The 18812-nt window shown below is 38.9% G+C and overlaps 1 protein-coding gene across 1 annotated transcript in view; it reads left to right on the forward strand.

Moving 5' to 3' along the window:
- The first annotated feature begins 1656 nt into the window (after positions 1-1656).
- Positions 1657-18812, forward strand: part of LOC115620954 (protein kibra) — a 33079-nt gene continuing 15923 nt past the window's right edge. Inside the window, exon 1 of the mRNA XM_030514470.1 lies at positions 1657-2671. Coding sequence (XP_030370330.1) covers positions 2451-2671 — 221 coding nt within the window. The 5' untranslated portion in view covers positions 1657-2450. The remainder of the gene's footprint in view (positions 2672-18812) is intronic.

The raw sequence follows: 18812 nt of genomic DNA on the forward strand, positions 1-18812 counted from the left end.
ATATTTCATCTGAGAAGTCATTTGCAGAAAGTATTTAGCTGCTCTTGAAACACTCGTTGCTCTCGTTATTGCATCTAAATATAGCCACCAATGAATGGGAGATTCGAGTGAAATCGCGGCCATATCTGGTGTGTTGGATAGATTTTATTTCGGATTGATCATCTCCACATCGAACATAGACGATTATCTATTCTACTTTTATAGGAAAAGGTAGTGTGGAGCAGGCAGCTGCATTTCGAGTTTGAAAACGAGTCCAGCATGCCAAAGGCCTGTCTTATAGAAGAACTGTCGAATAATATTGTTTGTCGTCTGGAGCCTCCTTAATTCGACGGGCAAATAACATTTATCAGTAAGCTGTAAGTATGGGAAAGTTGAATAGAATCATGTTTTTAGACGCCTTGTGCAAGAGCTAGAGAAACTACACTTGGTATGCATATTTCGCTAAGCCCTAAGCAAGTTGGTCCTTTTTTTCCTGCATGTGGTTGTTGTAGTTGTTGTTGGTGTTGTCATTTAGTTGGACTTGCGTGCGCGCTGTTCGTTTAATGAATTTGCAACCATTGGCACGCATACAGACACACACACACACACACACACACAGTCAGTAATACGCGGCATCGGCGCCCGCGGCATATGCAACACCATTCAAAGGCTAAGTGGTGGGCGGCGTGTGGCGTGCCCTTTTCAACAACTTCACTTGCAACGAGTTGAGCGGCACGTGCAACGCGCTACTTGCAACCAGCGAGCGCATTATCTGATTAAAGCTGCCACAGAGACGTCCGCACAAACAAACGGACGCCGCACAAAGTGCAGGTGCCGAGGCCGTGCTGAATACCGTTAACAAAATGGTGGCAGGCATGTGAAGATGTTTTCGCTGTTGCTGGTATTGTTGTTGCCTTCTGAATAAAGAGGTAATGTTCGCGGTGTTTGTGCAAGTTGTAAAAACTAATTAAAATTTCATTACAGCAGTGTTGAAAAGTGCACCGGCAACAACAATAACACGGCCAACAGCAACAGCAACAGCAAAAACAATAGCGACATCCATGTTGGCGAGGACAAAGCGCAAGAGCAATAACAATGCCCAACAAGGTGAGACGAACACAAAAAACCGCAACGAGCCTTTACGTTAAATGAAGTCGAGTCGTGTTTGTCGGCAACAAATTTTATTAACATTATGTATTTTCATTGTAGCTGCCGTTGTTGTGCAAATTGCATGTCGAATAGCTGCAGACATGAGTGTGCATGTACAGCATGTAAGGGCAATTAAGACAGCAACGCTGACATTTCAGACAGCATTAACAGATTATTGTTGAAATTGAAATTAATTAACAGCACAAATTTGCACAAAATGTGTTATTTAAATGAGGCGTTCACATTTCAGCACTTTATTTGAAGTGAAATTTGAATTGTAACACTGCCAGACCATTGTAATGAGGATTCTACCGCCACCTATTGCTCGATTGGCTAAGCTGTGCGAGTTATCCAGCAATGTGGCAGCACTGCTTAGACGACGTTATTCGATTCAACAATTCAGAGTCAACACTATCGATAGTAGAAAATACATCGATAGCTTAGCAGCTCCAAGGCACTGTGCTCTTTGTCTTTAAGTTGCTGTTGGACTGTACGGTCGGTTTTTGCTCTACCGCTACGCACATATAAAATAAACAAGATTCATATTGCAAAGCGACCGCGTAACGTTGACTTCTCAGCTGCTGCTTTCGTTTCGACTCGTGTGTGTGAAAGTGCCGAAAATGTATACAAATAGCATTGATTTCAATGTGTAAAGTGCAAGGAAAACGTTAACATTGCGCTCGACATGTTTCCGTGTGTGTAATTGTAGCCAAAAGGGCATCCAGTTATGAGGAGAACGCAGCCGCGCTAAATTCTTTTTTAATTAGTTTTAATTAAGCATAAATAAGCTGCAAAACAAAATAAACAGCCATAGCCATAGTCACAGCAGAGCCAACGAACGCTGGCATTTACGGCAGTGGGGGAAATACGAGTGTAAATTGCAATTAATTTTGTGAAAGAAAAAAATGTAAAGCAACAGCCACGGCTAAGGCAATAGCAATAGCAATAAGCAACAACAGCAACAAGTGTGCGTGTGGCTGCGTATGTTCATGTGCGCGTGTGTGTGTAGGAATGGAATGCAGTTACGAAAAAAGTAAATAAATAATTGAGAGCACGCCCGGAGCGGAGCCGGAGAGTGTTCGCGTGAGCGCCGAGTTGATGCTGCTTTTCGCCGTCTTATCGTCGTAGCTTTTATCGAATGTACAGTGAAAAAAAGTGGCGCACAAGTTAAAGTGAAAAATGCTTTTGCATAAGAAATAAAGCAATATGGTGCAATTGAACTGATATTTCAAGACACAACGAGAACAAAATTCGCCATAGTTATTGATTAGAGCAGTGCCTTACACTCTCTCTGTTTCTCTTTTTGACTGGACTGCATAAAAATGCCAAATCTACAGCAACCACCGCCACATGCGCCTCACCAACAACAACAACAAGCACCACCGCTGCACCACAATCACAACGTGCATCCGCACCACCACCCGCAGCACCACAGTGAATTCCCATTGCCCGATGGCTGGGATATTGCCAAGGATTTTGACGGCAAAACCTACTACATTGATCACATCAACAAAAAGACCACATGGCTGGATCCCAGAGATCGGTAAGTTGATATCTACATACAATTCTTGATATGTACATATGTATGTATGTACTTTGGTGGGCTTGGGCTTGAGATTGAAGCTGTCTGGATGGGCTTCTCAGGCTGCAACCACAGTCAGGAAGTGCTTCACATAACTCGCATCAGCAAAACAAAACCATATAAATACCTATACTTGCGCGTGAACCGGAAAGAAAAGGTGCGTCGCAAAAGGAAAAAAAAAGATACACATGTGCATGCCTTCCATGCTAGAGATGGGATCGTGCTTCCTTTTTCGATGTAATATTTTTCCATTCTTTACAATGTCTTAGTCAACTAATTCAAATTTAAACCTTCAATAAATAACTAATTTAATTAATTCATAAATATTTTTGATTGTGGTTGATTTAATTCGGCAAACAAGAATTCAAAAAGCACGGTTCTTATAAAAAACAAAATAGTCTGGTGCTACGAAAATTATTCTGTGCAATAATTACAATAATTTAAAAGTTTAATCTTGTTTCTAAAACTAATATTTAATAATGATAATCAATAATTAAATTTGTTCAATATAGAATACTCTTTTATTTATCTAAACCTTGAAAGGACAAAATAATTTCCATAGCTTACAAAAAACAGTCAAGTATATCAATGTAGACTTGGATTAGCACGTCTCGATCTCCCACCTCTAAGTCAGGCGTGTACATACAAGCACATGTGTAAAGAATACGGGAAGAAGCAGCACGAAAAAATGCGCTAAAACAACAGCAACCACAATGTGTGTTGTGCACGGCACAACAAAAACAAAAGAGGCGCGCAAAGGCACAGGCCGAGTAAAAAGTGCAAAATGCCCAACAAAATAAATTATTTAAAAAAAGCACATTAACAAGACGGCAAAAAAATGAACATAAAAACTTTAAGCAAACATTCCAATGCGATGATTAAGACTCCCAGTATAACTGAAGTGAACTCCAAAGCCAAGTGGCCGAGAGGCAACTACAACAACAACAAATATAAGCGCAACGACGGCAACAAACAAAAATAAAATTGGAAAAAACAGCACAGCAGCAACAACAAAATTTACAGCAAAATGAACGGCACATAAAGACAGAGAGAGGAGATCATGGCAAGGCATAAAACGTTGGGGCAGGGGTGGGAGCACACACACATACACACATATAAGCATGACTGAGAGAGCAAAAGTTAAATAAAGCTCAACAAAAGGCATTTTTCAGCGAATGATCTGCAAAATGTACAAAAAAATCGAGCAAACTAAAAAACTCATACGTAATGTAGATTTGGTACAATATAATACACACACACACATACATATACACACAGATACATTGGCAGTAGGCAGTGGCGTGATCGTTCGGTCGGCCGGGGGGACCGCATCTCATCGCCATGTATCGCATAGATACATTTTTCAGTTTGGCCGTCCAACAACAACGTCATTCGCCATTCGCTTTTATGCCGCGCTCGCATTTTTCAACTCGCTCTCTTCCAGTCTTTCGCTCGCTAGCTCTTGCGCTCTTTTTCCATAAACAATTGCAAATGTACGAGGAATTTTTGCAGTTTCGAAATAATTGATTTCAGAAATTCTTCTTTTGTACTTACACACACACTCACACATTCCTGAATTCTTGTCGATTCGTAAATATTGCGTGTGTAATTCTGAAGATATGTTTGTATTGTGTATGTGCGCTGCACGCTTTCAATTAACAGACCCCTTGCTTTGTTTCAAATTGCACGGATATGGTTAAATTTGTTCCATCGAATCAAACAGATGAACAACTGAGGAATGTGTCCGAAATTGAAATGAAATGAAACATCTGCTAAATCTGTTTAAAAGCTACACAGACACAGAAACAGAAACAAAAACACACGCATAAATACGCTTGCACACATCGCGCACTAGGCCAGAAAATCAAGTTGTTGGCTAAGACCCCAATTTATGATCGATGCGTCTCGCGCAAAATATATTATATTCTTATTATAGATATGCAAATATTTTGTTTAAACTCATTTTAATTGATAAACTCGTTTAATAACATCCACCGGGCTCTATATTTTATTTATTGCACCTTCAAACATTTGAGAGAGCTTTGTACTTTCCAAAGACGATGCTGAAGATAGATTTTAAATAAAACTAACTTACAACAAATTTATATTCAAGAACTAATCCTTCTATTCCTTACTGTACAAACATTTTTCGGAGCGTTTGGTTCATAAACGAAAAAATGATTTAATTTGGATCGGATATTGATTATTAGTAGTCTTGTTAGTAGAAGAGGCGATTTGGGAATAGAATACGTCTTACGTCTGCTTAAAAGTCTGGGGTTCCTGATATGAACATAAATCATCTATGCCAATAACGTTTTTTCTTGTTTGTATGTATTCATTACGCCTTATCTGGGAAATACGATTAAAAGCTAAACAGATCCTATCAATAAGCTTAAATTTTGATCATTTTTGAGTTCATTTGGAATGCAATGTGTGCTTGGGTGAAACTTGTGCTCGCTTTTTCTACTGCAATGGCAAATATTCGCCGCCGCCGGTCCGCGGTCGGGAAATATTTCACTTATTATTCGCATTTGCCCATTTATTGGCATTTTGCACGTCTCGCATAATTTACCGCAATTATTTACGCCCCCTCGTCCCCCTTTCCATTTGGCTGGCCACTCGAATGGACACGCGCGTTGTTATTGAATTTTTTGAAAATTGTTGCCGGTAGCGCGCAAAAATTCCAATAAACCATAAATAAATTTCAACAAATCATCTAAAGGGGGCGGGAAATCGTGGGGCCAAGCAAACGAAGAAAAAGAAAAGAAAAAATAACCGCGAAATTATACACACATACATACATAGATGTTTCACTTGTTTGTACAACTTTTCGTCAGGGTTTTTTTTTCTATATCTGCATACTTTTGTTGTTGCTCTTTGCATAAACAAAGCAGCGACAGCAACAATGTATTCATACGACTGACGGATGGATGGATGGACAGTTTTTTGGCCAATTGTCAAGCGACAGTGGAATATTTTTGTTTAGGCTGAAACTGAAACCAAATATGGCAAAAATGTCAACAATAGTGCTTTTTAGACAATAATGCCAAACTCTATGGCATTTGCACAGTCACTGTCTGCCAATTGCTAAAGTTGTGGTTTATTCAGACAATCATTGTCTATAAGTACACATTCACATTTTGCTTGGGTAATGGCCATATTTTCAGATTGCAGGATCTTTTATCTATCCAAGTAAACTTACCACTGAAAAGCTAGCTCACACCGATCTTACAAACAGCAGCCATCGCAGACGCCTATATTGTCTACACTTCCAATGTGATCCCATCAATTAATTGGTGTCCAACCGACAGATTGCCAATAAAGATGGATAACATGCTATTAAATCGAATAGTATTCCAAAACATTCAAGAAATGAATCTTTTCAACACATACATAATCACATCTATCAAGTCTATCGACCAAAAAACACACAGTAATCCAGTTAGTAGAGACATACATACGATATGTATTTGCGGCAACTCGTTCGTTTTTACATAAACAACAGTAGCAGTGACAGTGGCAGTAGCAGTAACAGTAACAGTGAGCAGCAGCAAGAGAAAAAGGCCTAAGCTCAGCGAAAGCGCGTTTTCATAATTTGGCGTGTCAGTGGCGCCGGCGCATCAGAGGGGGGTGGGGAGGGCGAGCGGTTAGGCGCCTCTAAAAGCTGGTTGAGCCATTATACTTGTATGGCGACGCGTGTCGGCAACTGTCAAGTCATAAATGCAAAATAGGCAGATCAGAAATGTCGCCATTATCATACTTATGGGCAGCTTTATATATGAAAGTCTAAACGTTATTCATCCAGCAATTGGTATTTCAACACACACACGCACACACACATATATACACACTGATCTGCACAGTTATAGATACAGATACGACCTGTGGCATTTGGGAAGGCGCGTCGACAACTCGCAGCGTTTCCAATTGCATAAAGAGCGCAAAAGTGGCCATAACGAGTAATGCCACAAATAGCCAGCATCTAAAGTCAAAACAGCAACAACAACATAAGCTATGGCTAATGGTTGCCCCCCTCACTTCTGTCATCCCCCTTCCACAACATCGTCTGCCTGCATCGTTGGGAACATGCGTGCCATTATGCATTAGATGTGGCGATTTTTTCGATGCAAAATGCCAAAGCAGAAACAACAAAATTTACATAAAATTCAATTTGGTAGGGAAAAGATGCCAAAGACGCACACACACACACACACACACACACACACACACACACGTACACATACATTGATACACACATGCGGGGCAACTTGGAAAGCTGCAAAACGGCATTTTTCATTTAATAAATTGCACAAGGCAGCAGCAGCAGCAGCAACAACAACAAGATGTGGAAAGAATGCACATACAAGCGCACAGATACATTTACAACCGCAACAACGAGCGTACATTGCAACAAGTATTTCCACTTAACAACAACAACAACAACGGCAGCAGCAGCAGCAAAAAGTTGCTGCGACCAAACCGTGATTACAATTTGATTACGCGCATAAATGCAACGCCAAGTTGCAGGAACAACAACAGCAACAACTACGACTGCAACAACAACAGCAGCAGCCAGCCACAGGCAGCGCGATTTTCTAGTTTGCAGCAGCAGGCAGGCAGACAGGCAGGCCCAAAGCGTCAAAAAATATTTCTCTCCTTCCACTTGCAAGCGACCAAACGATAGTTGCCACATGCATACACACACACACACACATATATACATATATACGGGGGCACATGCTCGCCAAGATACATAGTGTATCTGTGAGATACACGGGCACATATGCAGCAGAAGCTGACAACACACACACACACACATACACACCAGCCATGCAGTGTTTGCAGCATGTTTGCCCATTTTAGCTACAAACTGTTTTTCCAGCTCGGCTTGGTCGACTTGCTCGCGTCGTAGTCAGTGGTGGATATGTACACACATATATATATAAATACATACACACATACATACATTGTATATACATACATATATGTATCTGTATATGGTGAATAGATAGCCGTGAGTTTTCCTGTCATCATTTATTTTTTCTTTTTTTTTTTTGCAACACCAACGACAATAACAACAACATTTTAAAGCTTGGCAGCAATCGCTCTCGCACTTGTTGCTTTGCTGCACATAATTCGTTGTTGTTGTTGTTGTTGTTGTTGTACATCTCCCTATGTAGACAAACAAACATATATGTATGTATGTACATACATAGTGTGTATGTATTACATACATTAGTGTGCTTGTATGTGCATGCACAGCAATCAACACTTGTGATTTTTATCAAGCATAATGATTTCCTTTTCAACATGATGAGTATGATGTTGTTCTTGTTGCTGTTGTTATTGTAGCTTGTCGCTTGTTGTGCTAATTAACACCAGCCTGTGAGCCCTTGAAAAGCCCTTGTAAAGAAAACACACACACGCAAACAAACATAATTTGTATGTACACACATGTGTGTACTTACACTTGCCATCATCTGCTTTGTCGTTGCAATTGCATTGGGAAAACGCAGGGAAATGCGCAGAAAACGCAATCGCTAGCTGTCGGTCAGGCATGTGGCAACGGCCTGGCCTCATCTGGTCAGGCCAGTCCCACAAACGCCAGTCCATTTTTTATTGTCGCACCAAACTGCTTATTACGAATGGCAGTGCAAACCACAGCCACGACCCCCAATTTGATGCCGCAGCTACACTCAGCAAACAAATAACAATACGAGCCATATTTGTTAACAATTTAAAAGCAATACCTTTAAAACAAAATGAGGTTTCAACTATTTTAAAAACGTATTTACACTGTTGGAAGACAACTGGAGTAATTCCAAGAAAGTTCACCTTTGTTGTTCTGAAAATGATCTGTTAGAATAAGAAAATGAAAGGATATTTTTTCAATATGACAACATTTGGTGCCCTAGAACTTATGATCTTTTATTTTAAGTATGCAGTCGTCTGATTTTGGTCATCATTTTTGTGAACTAAAGCTGTCATAATAATTAAGACCTTCAATAGAGTCTAAAGACGTTGCTTGCTTATTGTTTATTTAAACAGAAACAGCGCCTTGGCCATCGCGTTTAAATGCATTAGCTTATCACTGCATTTAAGCTTGTAAACGAGTTTCTGAATCAAGCCTTAGACTTGTTATTCTTTGTGGTTCTACTAAACAACTGAAATGTAGCTGCGAGCACATCTGGATACATCAGTTAAATGTGACCTTCAACACCTTTAAAAGAGCAATAATCAATCTGAAATTATTTAATTATACTTATTATGTATAGTATAATAGCTCAAGCTGAACAACTTAGCATAACTTTTTAAGCAAATAAAAAAGTCAATATATCCACGTTTGCACGTTTTTCAAATGTTGATTATATTATACTTCTTATATGTAATTTTTAATCCAAAGACCCTTAGCAATGACGCTATTAAACGCTTTAAAACGCGTGAAATATTGCTCCACTCTATCTGACGAATTCAGAACCAAACCAAACTCAAACGATTTAATAAATGAACCAATCATGCGATTCAACCCCACAACCTCAGGCTATCTCCCCAGTGCTTAATTGTTGTTTTCACTCGCTGCTTTTCCAACTTTTCATGTATGACTAAGGAAGTCAAGTCTAAGCGTAGACTTAGGCTTGCTCTGCTTCTAACCCGCTGCTCCAAGCTTAAGCTTTCATTTCAAAAATCGCAAATCTTGTGTGATTGTCCGTGCCATAGATGGACTATTTTACTTGTAGTTTTATGTTTATTATTTCTGTTAGTGTACAATTGAAGCTGAAAGAGCCGCCTAGTCTCTCGCATATCGATTTATAATAATTCAGCTGTCATTCCACGACCGCAACTGAGGCTGAGCAATTTTTCACTCGCTCGTTCCTCATCGCACGCTCGCCAGTTGGCCGGCTGGCTGAGCGGCTGCCTGCCTGCAAACTGCAAACGTGAGCAGAAAATTAAATTCCCCTCGGTGGATATGGATTCGGATTTGGATTTCGAGCTGCCTGCCATGTGTACGGACGGCGTAAATGATGGCCAGACGGACGGACGGAGTGGGTCCGTCCCCTCTCCTAGTGTACTTTGCATAAAGGGAAACACGCGCGTTCCTCGAGCGTTTTCATTCTTCCTCTTCTCTCTGCTTCATTTTGCACTCGTCTGCGCGCTGATCATCGTCTCCGTCCCTGTCCTCATCGTCGCAGTCGCCACGGCTGTCATCGTCATATGCTGAGCTAGCTCTTGTCTGATCGTGATATATGCGTTTGTGTGCCCCACTGGAGTCGCAAAGGTAGCAATTTTCCATGCATACGAACAATCCAAAAATGCGAAAGAAAAGAAGACGAAAAAGCAAAAGCGAAATGGAAATGGAAACGACAAAAACGGTCTCAAAACAAGCGCAGGAATGTGCATACTCAAGATAAATCGCGATGAGATACTTTTGCCTCATTGTTGCTGGTTTTTTGTTTTTCTTTCTTTTTTTTTTTGTTGCCATGCAATCATAATATGTATGTAATATGTATTTTCAATTGGCCAATTTTCTTATTAAGGCAAATTTTATTGGAAAAAGAGAAAAATGTGGCCTAACCTTTGGAATGACCTGAAAGCAGTTACTCAACTCAACTTACTCTGAACTGTTGGCATAATCCACACCTTACAGAATTTGAAAATAACTTTTCAAATTGTACAAAGATAAATGTAGCAGCAGCAAATGCTGAAATACATTATATCGTCATACTCCTGAGTTATTTAGCGTTTTTTTTAAACAATATATGACGTCTCAAATAGTTTAAAGAGTTTAAAAACCTTAACGATTAATTTCTTGAACCGTATCTTAATTTCACCAAAAAGTAACACTCTTTCTATATGAATCACATGATTAGAACATCTAAAATTGTCTAGATATAGATAAAGAGGGCATTCGATATAATACAGTCTAATAAATGCATGTGCGTATAGAAGACAAAAGCATTTCAAGGATTGCAGCAAGCAATTATCAATTAGTTTCCTTTTCCTCTTCCCAGTAAGTGTGTGTTTGCGTGTTTCTGTGAGCCTCCACTTGAGTCTGAGACACATGTCCCTAATGCGCATCTTTTGTACCGCTTGTATTATTCATTTCCATGTGAGCCGCCACAATTGGCAGCATTCCAAGGGCGGAGTCATGCTGCCTGCTGTGTGTGTAAAAACTATGCGTGTATATAGTATATATGTGTATGTGAGATGTTTAAAAATTGTAGGGCAGCTGCTGTTGCTTGTTGGCAGCTGGTTGTGTTGCATTCCTCAGGCATCAGCTCATTTGGCTGTTCGATCACCTGACGTTGTGTTTTTAGTCGCATTTAACTACACTAATCATGCCTAGAGTCTGGTAATCAGTTGTTGCGAAACTTTCTCATCCGCACAACTGTTTAGTGCTAATACGATCGCCTTTTAGTTGCCGTTTCAGCTAGTATTTGGTAACTTCATTGATACTCGCCTGAAGAACTTATAATTTTCAGAAATAAGAAATATTTTAATGATTAAACTAAATTCTTAACTTTTAATGTCTTTCACTTAAATATAGGAAAGTATTCACTTGAATAATCTAGCCGTGTTCTCATTTGTCACTATCTCGACAACATATGGAATGTCGATATATCCTAATAAATAAGTAACTCGATATGACAAAAAGTGAATTCCAGCATAAATTGACGATATGCAGACATACGAACCCAATTTCAAAACAAGTCAGTGTAATATCACCATCAAGGCACACACTCACGCATGCGTCCATGGCTTAAAGACATTTCAAAGTCTGTCTGGCTGGCAGTCAGCCCTTCTTACAGTCTGCCCTTCTTTCCGTCCGTCCGTCCGACCATCCACTCGTCTTGTGGCTCTGCCCAAGTTTTGTATTATTTTTCAGTAGCACTTTCCGAATGCCATTTCAGTGCGCATAACATATTCTTAATGCTGCAGAAGCTTATGGCTGCGCACGCGTATCTTTTGAATACGAACAATGCGCGTAGCTGTGTCCCAACATCTTCAGCTTGGAGCTCTCCATACAGCCGGGCCGCCTGTCTATCTGACTGTCTGCCAGCCTGACTGCTGCCAGCCGCATAATTATCGTTGCCCAAGAATATACTCGTATGCATACTATATATGTATATAGTATGTGTATTGTAGCGCAGAGAGGGGGGCATCGGGGGGAATGGCTGTGGAGCAGCTTAAGGGCAAGCATGCGACTTGAACTCTTCTTCACTTCCAATGTATCTGCAGCTGCAACTGTAGCCATATCTGTGGCTGCATGTTAACTGTGTATCTTGTAGGTGCTTAAGTCGCTTGATATGTTGCTACAACGAAAACAAAAACCCAAATCCATACGATGAAGAAAAAAGCTCTGGAATGTATTTCTTTTTTTTCCTTTATTATTATGCCTCGGGTTTCGTTTATTCTTTTGTTGCTGCGCATTCCACAGTGCATGTTTTTGTCGAATTTATAGCCTAATGAAGTGATAAGGCAAACAACACACACACATACACACTCACTCACAAGCGACGGTCAGTCAGGCAAAGGCTTTGGCAACAGATACTCTGCGAGCAAGTATCTGTATCTGTGCGCTACATTCTTGGCATGCCTTTAATGCTTTTTATTCGATTTTTTTGTTGGTTAATTTTTTTGCGCTTCATTCTTTATGGCCAAGTTTGGAAGGCTGTTGAGGGAAGAAACAAAAATGTATCTGCATCTGTGCGTCTGCTCTTGAGTATCTTTGCATGCGTAAAACGCAGAGTTTGGCATGCAAGTCATGTCTGACCACAAAAGTGTGTGTGTGTGTGCTGTCAAAATGTTTAACACAGCACATAATTCATTTTGTAGTGCTGGCTGTTGTTTTTGTTGTTATTGCTGACATTCTTAAGATATTTAAGCTGGAATTTATTGATTTGTGGGTCAGCGTTGCCTCGACTGCTGCTCTGAAGCAATGCTCTGCTTTTTCTGTTTGCTTTTTTTATAACAGTGCGCCCTACACTTTCAACTCTGGTTAGCATGTTCCATACAAAGGCATCAGATAAGCTCAAGCTACTTAGTTGAAGCTGAAGCTGCAGTTGTAGTTAAGCTTCGCAAACAACAATAAGAACAGCAGCAGCAGCAGCAGGCAACAGCGATCAAAGGAACATTTCAAGTTGAGTCCCAACAATAGCAATAATATTTGATGACTCTGAAGGAAAGGAAACTGTGTTGAGGCACAGTGGGCTTCAGGAACATGATTATTCGGTCAAAACTGAGATTCCTTCCTAGGTGCTTTTCTCACAAACGTTATGTTTAATTAGATTGTAATATAATTCCATTAAAGATCCGCATAGTTTCTAAAACTAATTATTCAATCTTCGAAGTTCTCAAAATACTATCAAATACGATATCACAATTCCTACATCACAACGTTGATCGAAAAAATAGAGAACTCAATTTCCTGACCCACTGTTTGGCGGCAATGAAGCTGATGATGAAGATGGGGAGCTTGTGTCGTGCATAGAATTTTTAACGTGCCGCAAGCGACAAAGATACACAGACTTGTGTATATACATATATAAATATGTATGTACTTATTTAACGCACATAGACACTCCAAGATCACAAGTACATAGGAACCTGGGCAAATATGTATGTACATAGGTATACATATATGAAATTGCTAACAAACCGGCCCGGGGGACAGTGCAACTGCAACGTCGGCATCTGCAACAACAGGCAGAAAAGCAGTTAAACAGAAAAAAAGAGTTGTGATTAAACTGCTTAAATGCACAAAGCTGACATTCATGTCAAAGCAAAGCGAGCCAACTGCAGCCTATGTCCATGTTCATGGGTGTGTATGTTTGAGAGTGAGTGTATGTGTGTGTGTGTGTGTGTGTAGATTGCAAAATAAATAAGAACATTTCATGTGTGACAGCAACGACGACGACAATAATGATGGTGGTGTTGATGATGATGATGTTGGCAATGGCAGCGATCGCTGCATGTTGCAGGCAAACCCAAGCAACAAAAGTTGCCAGAGAGAAACAGAGTTTGAGATATGCCAGCAGAGAGAAATGTTGATGGGAGCGGGCTGAAATTGTTGCCAAAAAGCTAAAGAAAACAGGGACAAAAGCAACTGCCGTTTGTCGTCTAATGGAAAAATAGCAGTAGCTTTGGCATTTAAGGCAGCCGCCTGCTGTGACAACAAAAACAACAACAGTATTAGCAACAGCAAAGAGCAACACGAAATATAAAAACTATACGCGCATTGCTTTAATAAATGCAGTGAAAAACATACACACACACATACAGATACATATACACTAACTCACACTTGAACACAAACAGAAATTGCATTCAATTGGTGTCGCTGCCGTTGCTGAGAGTTCACAGCAACTTTGAAATATTTTCCAACAGCAACAACAACACCAACAATCGTCGTTGTCTTCTCGGCAGCCAGCCTATTTCCAAACACAAAATGCATTTAGCTCGTTCAACAGCGACCGCAGCAGCGGCATGCGCAACGCCCCCTCGTCAGTTCCCCCCACCATAACCCGATCGCAGAGCAACACCAATACCACCGCTAGGCGCGCGTTCGTTCAACTAGCTCTGCCCGCTGCCTGCACTCGATGCCACTGCATAGTTTTGGCTGCCTTGCCTTGACTTGCCTTCGTTGCAATTGCCTGCACTGTGGAGCAACCACAATGTAATATATGTATGATTGTTCGATACATGTGCAAACTTGGTATGTGTATCAAAAGTTATATGTTATTACCTTGATTTAGGTGATATAATTGTTTTGACAGGCAGATGTTGTAATCGATATTCTATCTCAGTCCTTAGAGTAGAAGTTTACAACTTACTGCTGAGGGTATTTATTATTAACACCTCTTTATTCGTATTAAAGTAGTTGACAGCTAAACTATTTCTATATTGATTATAGCTTGGCAGTCAAAGGCTTATCTGTTAAATTCCAGAATTTGTGTTATCACTACTCGGTTTTTATAAAAATAGAAAATCTATATTGTTTGAAATAACTTATCTCTTAATTAATTATATATTGTCGTGTTCTAATTATATTGCCTATCGCAATGAAAAAACTTCTGTAATTTTCGGAAATCCAAACGAACCTGTCATCACCGGCTTGCACAAAAGAAAAAATAATATATTAATTTTCCGCTAACATATATGTCACATCTCTAACATTGATCTCTAATCTAATAGAAAAATTCACAAAATGTTGTCAATTGCCAATGCGTCACTGTGCCGGGTGAGCTCTGTTCCATGTTGTTGTATTTGTTGGTGTAGTGTTCGTGCGGTTGTTTTTCTAGTTCTGCTTTCAGCGCTCCTTCGCACACTCGCCCGCTCGCTCTCTCGTTCGCTCGCTCGCTTGTTCATCGTTGTCGCTCTCGTCGAGGCCCCCGTTGTCGCTCATAGCGTAAATAGCAAAGTTGCCCCGTACAATTTTAGAAGAACTTGTCAAAACCGCATTCCTGAGCCTCTGCCTCAGTCGCTGTCGCTGCGCAGTCACCGACACACACAACTGTACATCCATACATGCGGCATATGTGTGTATGTGCATGGGGCGCTTTGCTGGAGGCAGCGCATTGCATTTTTCTGCCGCTGCAACGAGTTATTTACGTATGTATGTACATACATACATATGTATGTACTATATGCATGCTGGTGCGTTTGTTTATTTATTTGCTTTAGAGTAAATGATCGCATGCACACATATGCACATATTAAGTATAATATAAACATACAAACATACATACAATCATACTATATACATATGTATGTATTTGTCCCCTCCACTAAAAAATAGTTGGTCTTAGTTGTGGCACATTTTTGCCGTTTTTTAGGCAACGAAAACAACAAAACTCGAATAAACAGCAATGTTAACAAATCTAAATTGGCTTATATAATTCTTATTGATCATATTTTTTATTTTTGCTTTTATGGACAGTCCACACGCGCCATCAAAATCTGACCAAATTGATTTCTTGGTCTTTAAAACGATGCGCTATAAAGTCTCGGGGCTGTTCAATATAAACTTACAGTGTGACAAAGTTAATTTGATTTATATTTTAAATTATTTTAAATACATGTTCTTAAAAATACAAAAACTTATCCCATGTGGCTAGAATGGCCAATTGAGTCTTCTGATTCTAATCAGACGGAATATTTTCAAAATGGTGCTTGATACTCGCGTCTATTTACAAACAATGCAATTCATAAAATAAATGAAAAGTTTTGGGCCTATGTTCCAATCTGATCGTGCGTGCGATCCCAAATATTTTGAATGCCAAATTATACTGGCAAACAAGAATAACTATTGCCCCTGGGCGAGTACCATAAAATGATGAAATCTTTCAAGTTTTGCCCGCCACTGACACTTTTTTTTTTAACCTAAACATGTGTGTGTGTGTGAAAAATAAACAAACAAATACAATAATACTAAATGTGTTGGAATTTTGTTTTGTTTCTGCTACGGCGGATTTATATAGAAATGATTGTTGTTATGGCACGTGAAAAAAGAAAAGAAGAAGCACCATCGACAACAACAAAATGCACACACATCTGTCTATATGTTTGTGTATCTACATATCTGTCTATACATATGTATGTAATACATACATATGTCCGCTCATATTTACATATTTATGGCTGGTGTTAAAAATAACCTCAAATATTTCTGCGCAACGTATTTTGCATATGCCGCATGTGCCGTCTACAGCAACAACAACAACAATGACAAAGTAAAACAAAACATATTTGATATTTATAAACAAAGGTAGAAATAACAAAAATGTTAATTGGCCCATTTGACATGGGGAGGTGGCATTCTTTTGACTCGCGCTGGCAGCTTTCATATTCTACACATTTGATTGTTTGACTTCATCATTGTGCTGGTTGTTGTTGTTGGTTTAGTCAACGAGAAATAAAACAAAAATATGGCTATAAAAAGAAAAGATTTCAAAGAAATATTCAAAATGATGTTAGCTAGCCGCTATGAAAATTGCCAAATTGTCTGCGACCAACTAAATACATACATATTCATATAGATGCTATACATATCTACATGCATGTATACATTTAAACGTAAAGGAATTTCTTTATATATCTACAGACATACTTACATACCTACGTAATGGAATTTATTTAGGTATCTACAGACATATTTACACACATACATATGTATGTACTCGTGCTTTCATTTGGCAGCTTTTCGTTTGCGTTTTGGCTTTTGGCAAGTTTGAAAAAAATTATGAAATATTTCCGAGAAGAATTTCAATGTTATTTAATTTTTAAAATTGAAATAGCCAAATAATATATAAAATATGTGCCCGGGGGTTTTAGAAATTTGTATGTATATATGCCTAAAATGATCAAAAAGTGGTCTTGTTTTTTTTTTTTGAACAATTTAAAATTATACCACGAAAATGTCCCCTCATTTTAAGTGACCAAACTCTCTGTTTAGGGCTACAAATTTTACAGTTTTTTTTTTTTTTTTTGTACTCTAAACAGGGAATTTATATTTTTGACTAATTTAGTAGTACATTTCGTTGGATTGATGAACAAATATGGATCTAAAAAAAGAAAGATCAATTAAACGAAATAGTATTGATTGTTGTTCCCAAATAGAAGAGGCTCATCATCAATTCTACAATTCCTCTGGGAATTCACTTCTTCTAGATAGCTGATAGATAGATAGAATTCCTCCTCTGTAGTTTCTCTTCTTATAGATGTTGTGACGATTCTATTACTGGTTGTGCCGTAATAAAATTAGCAGAAACTTCTCCTTACAATTCCTTCTCTGCAGTTCATTCTTTTTATAGCTGTGGCGATTCTGTAATAAAATCAGCTACGAATTCTTTCATGATTCTTATGACTATTCGCTTATGTCAGTGCATTACAGAACAGTATTAGTAATAATTGCAGTATATTTTAACCACATTTTCGATATGCACGACCTTAAGGCTTGCACGTCATGTCCAACAAAGAATACGCTATAAAATGCCAAAAACAGAAATCAGCTTAAATTGAAGCACAAATCGCGCTTTATATTTACATGCATATATAAACACATACATACATACATACAAAGTACTTATATAGAAATATTTTAATATGTACACATTCATGGCGAACAACGACTTCCCTTTTGAACGAGTTGAACGCGTACATTACAAGCTCTTGCATACACACATACATACATTGTACATATCTATGTATGTATGTATATTTGTAGCTGTGATACAACTCTTACATTCTATCAGATACAATATACAAAAATTTGTGCCTCAAGTCGAACAACTGACGTCGCGACGTCAACATCGACGTTCCGTTCACGTTCTGCAGTCAGATTTTGCTTTGCTTTTTTGTTGTCTTTGTTGTAGATACGCACATACATTCATACATACAAAGTATTTATTATTATTTCAATATACGATACATACAGATACATATATACTTACATATGCGCACTGAATGCTCGCACAGAGTCGGTCGGTCGGGTCGGTTGGTTGCTCTGGTATGTGAAGGTCGCACCAGTTGTTTTGTTAATGACAGAGTACAATAACAACAAGAGCAAGGCGCAAGAGTAGCCGACTTTTATATACTATATATGGCTAACGATCGTGCCAAACAACCAACTAAAACATGTTTAAGTACCCATATTTAATTTTCATTTAATTTTTGCGCTCGAAGACTAAATACTCAACAGCTCGGCAAATTGTTGCTTACAATTGGCCATTGAATTAATGTATGGATCTGTATATGTAGGTCTTCATTTGTATCTTGCATTTTATTTGGCCTTTTTTTTTTTTTTTTTTTTTTTGTTGCCAAACAATTCCAGGAACCATTTATAGCGAATCTGAAATTTTGCGCAGGTGGAAAGAAACAAAATTTGACGGGCTAGCGCTGTGCCAAGGTTTCCACCACATATCCACATACTATACATATATTTAACAAGAATTTAGTGAAACTATATATACATATAGTGTATGTATATAGATATATACATGTGCACATTTGATGTGTGTGTGTGGGCGTCAGAGTACAAGTGAAAAAATGTTTCCGAGCTGTGCCCCTGTTAAGCTTTATAATGCGCATACCAAGAATTTTTGTT

This window comes from Scaptodrosophila lebanonensis, unplaced genomic scaffold (assembly GCF_003285725.1).
Source record: "Scaptodrosophila lebanonensis strain 11010-0011.00,11010-0021.00 unplaced genomic scaffold, SlebRS2 tig00000024-arrow-pilon, whole genome shotgun sequence".
Lineage (NCBI taxonomy): Eukaryota > Metazoa > Arthropoda > Insecta > Diptera > Drosophilidae > Scaptodrosophila > Scaptodrosophila lebanonensis.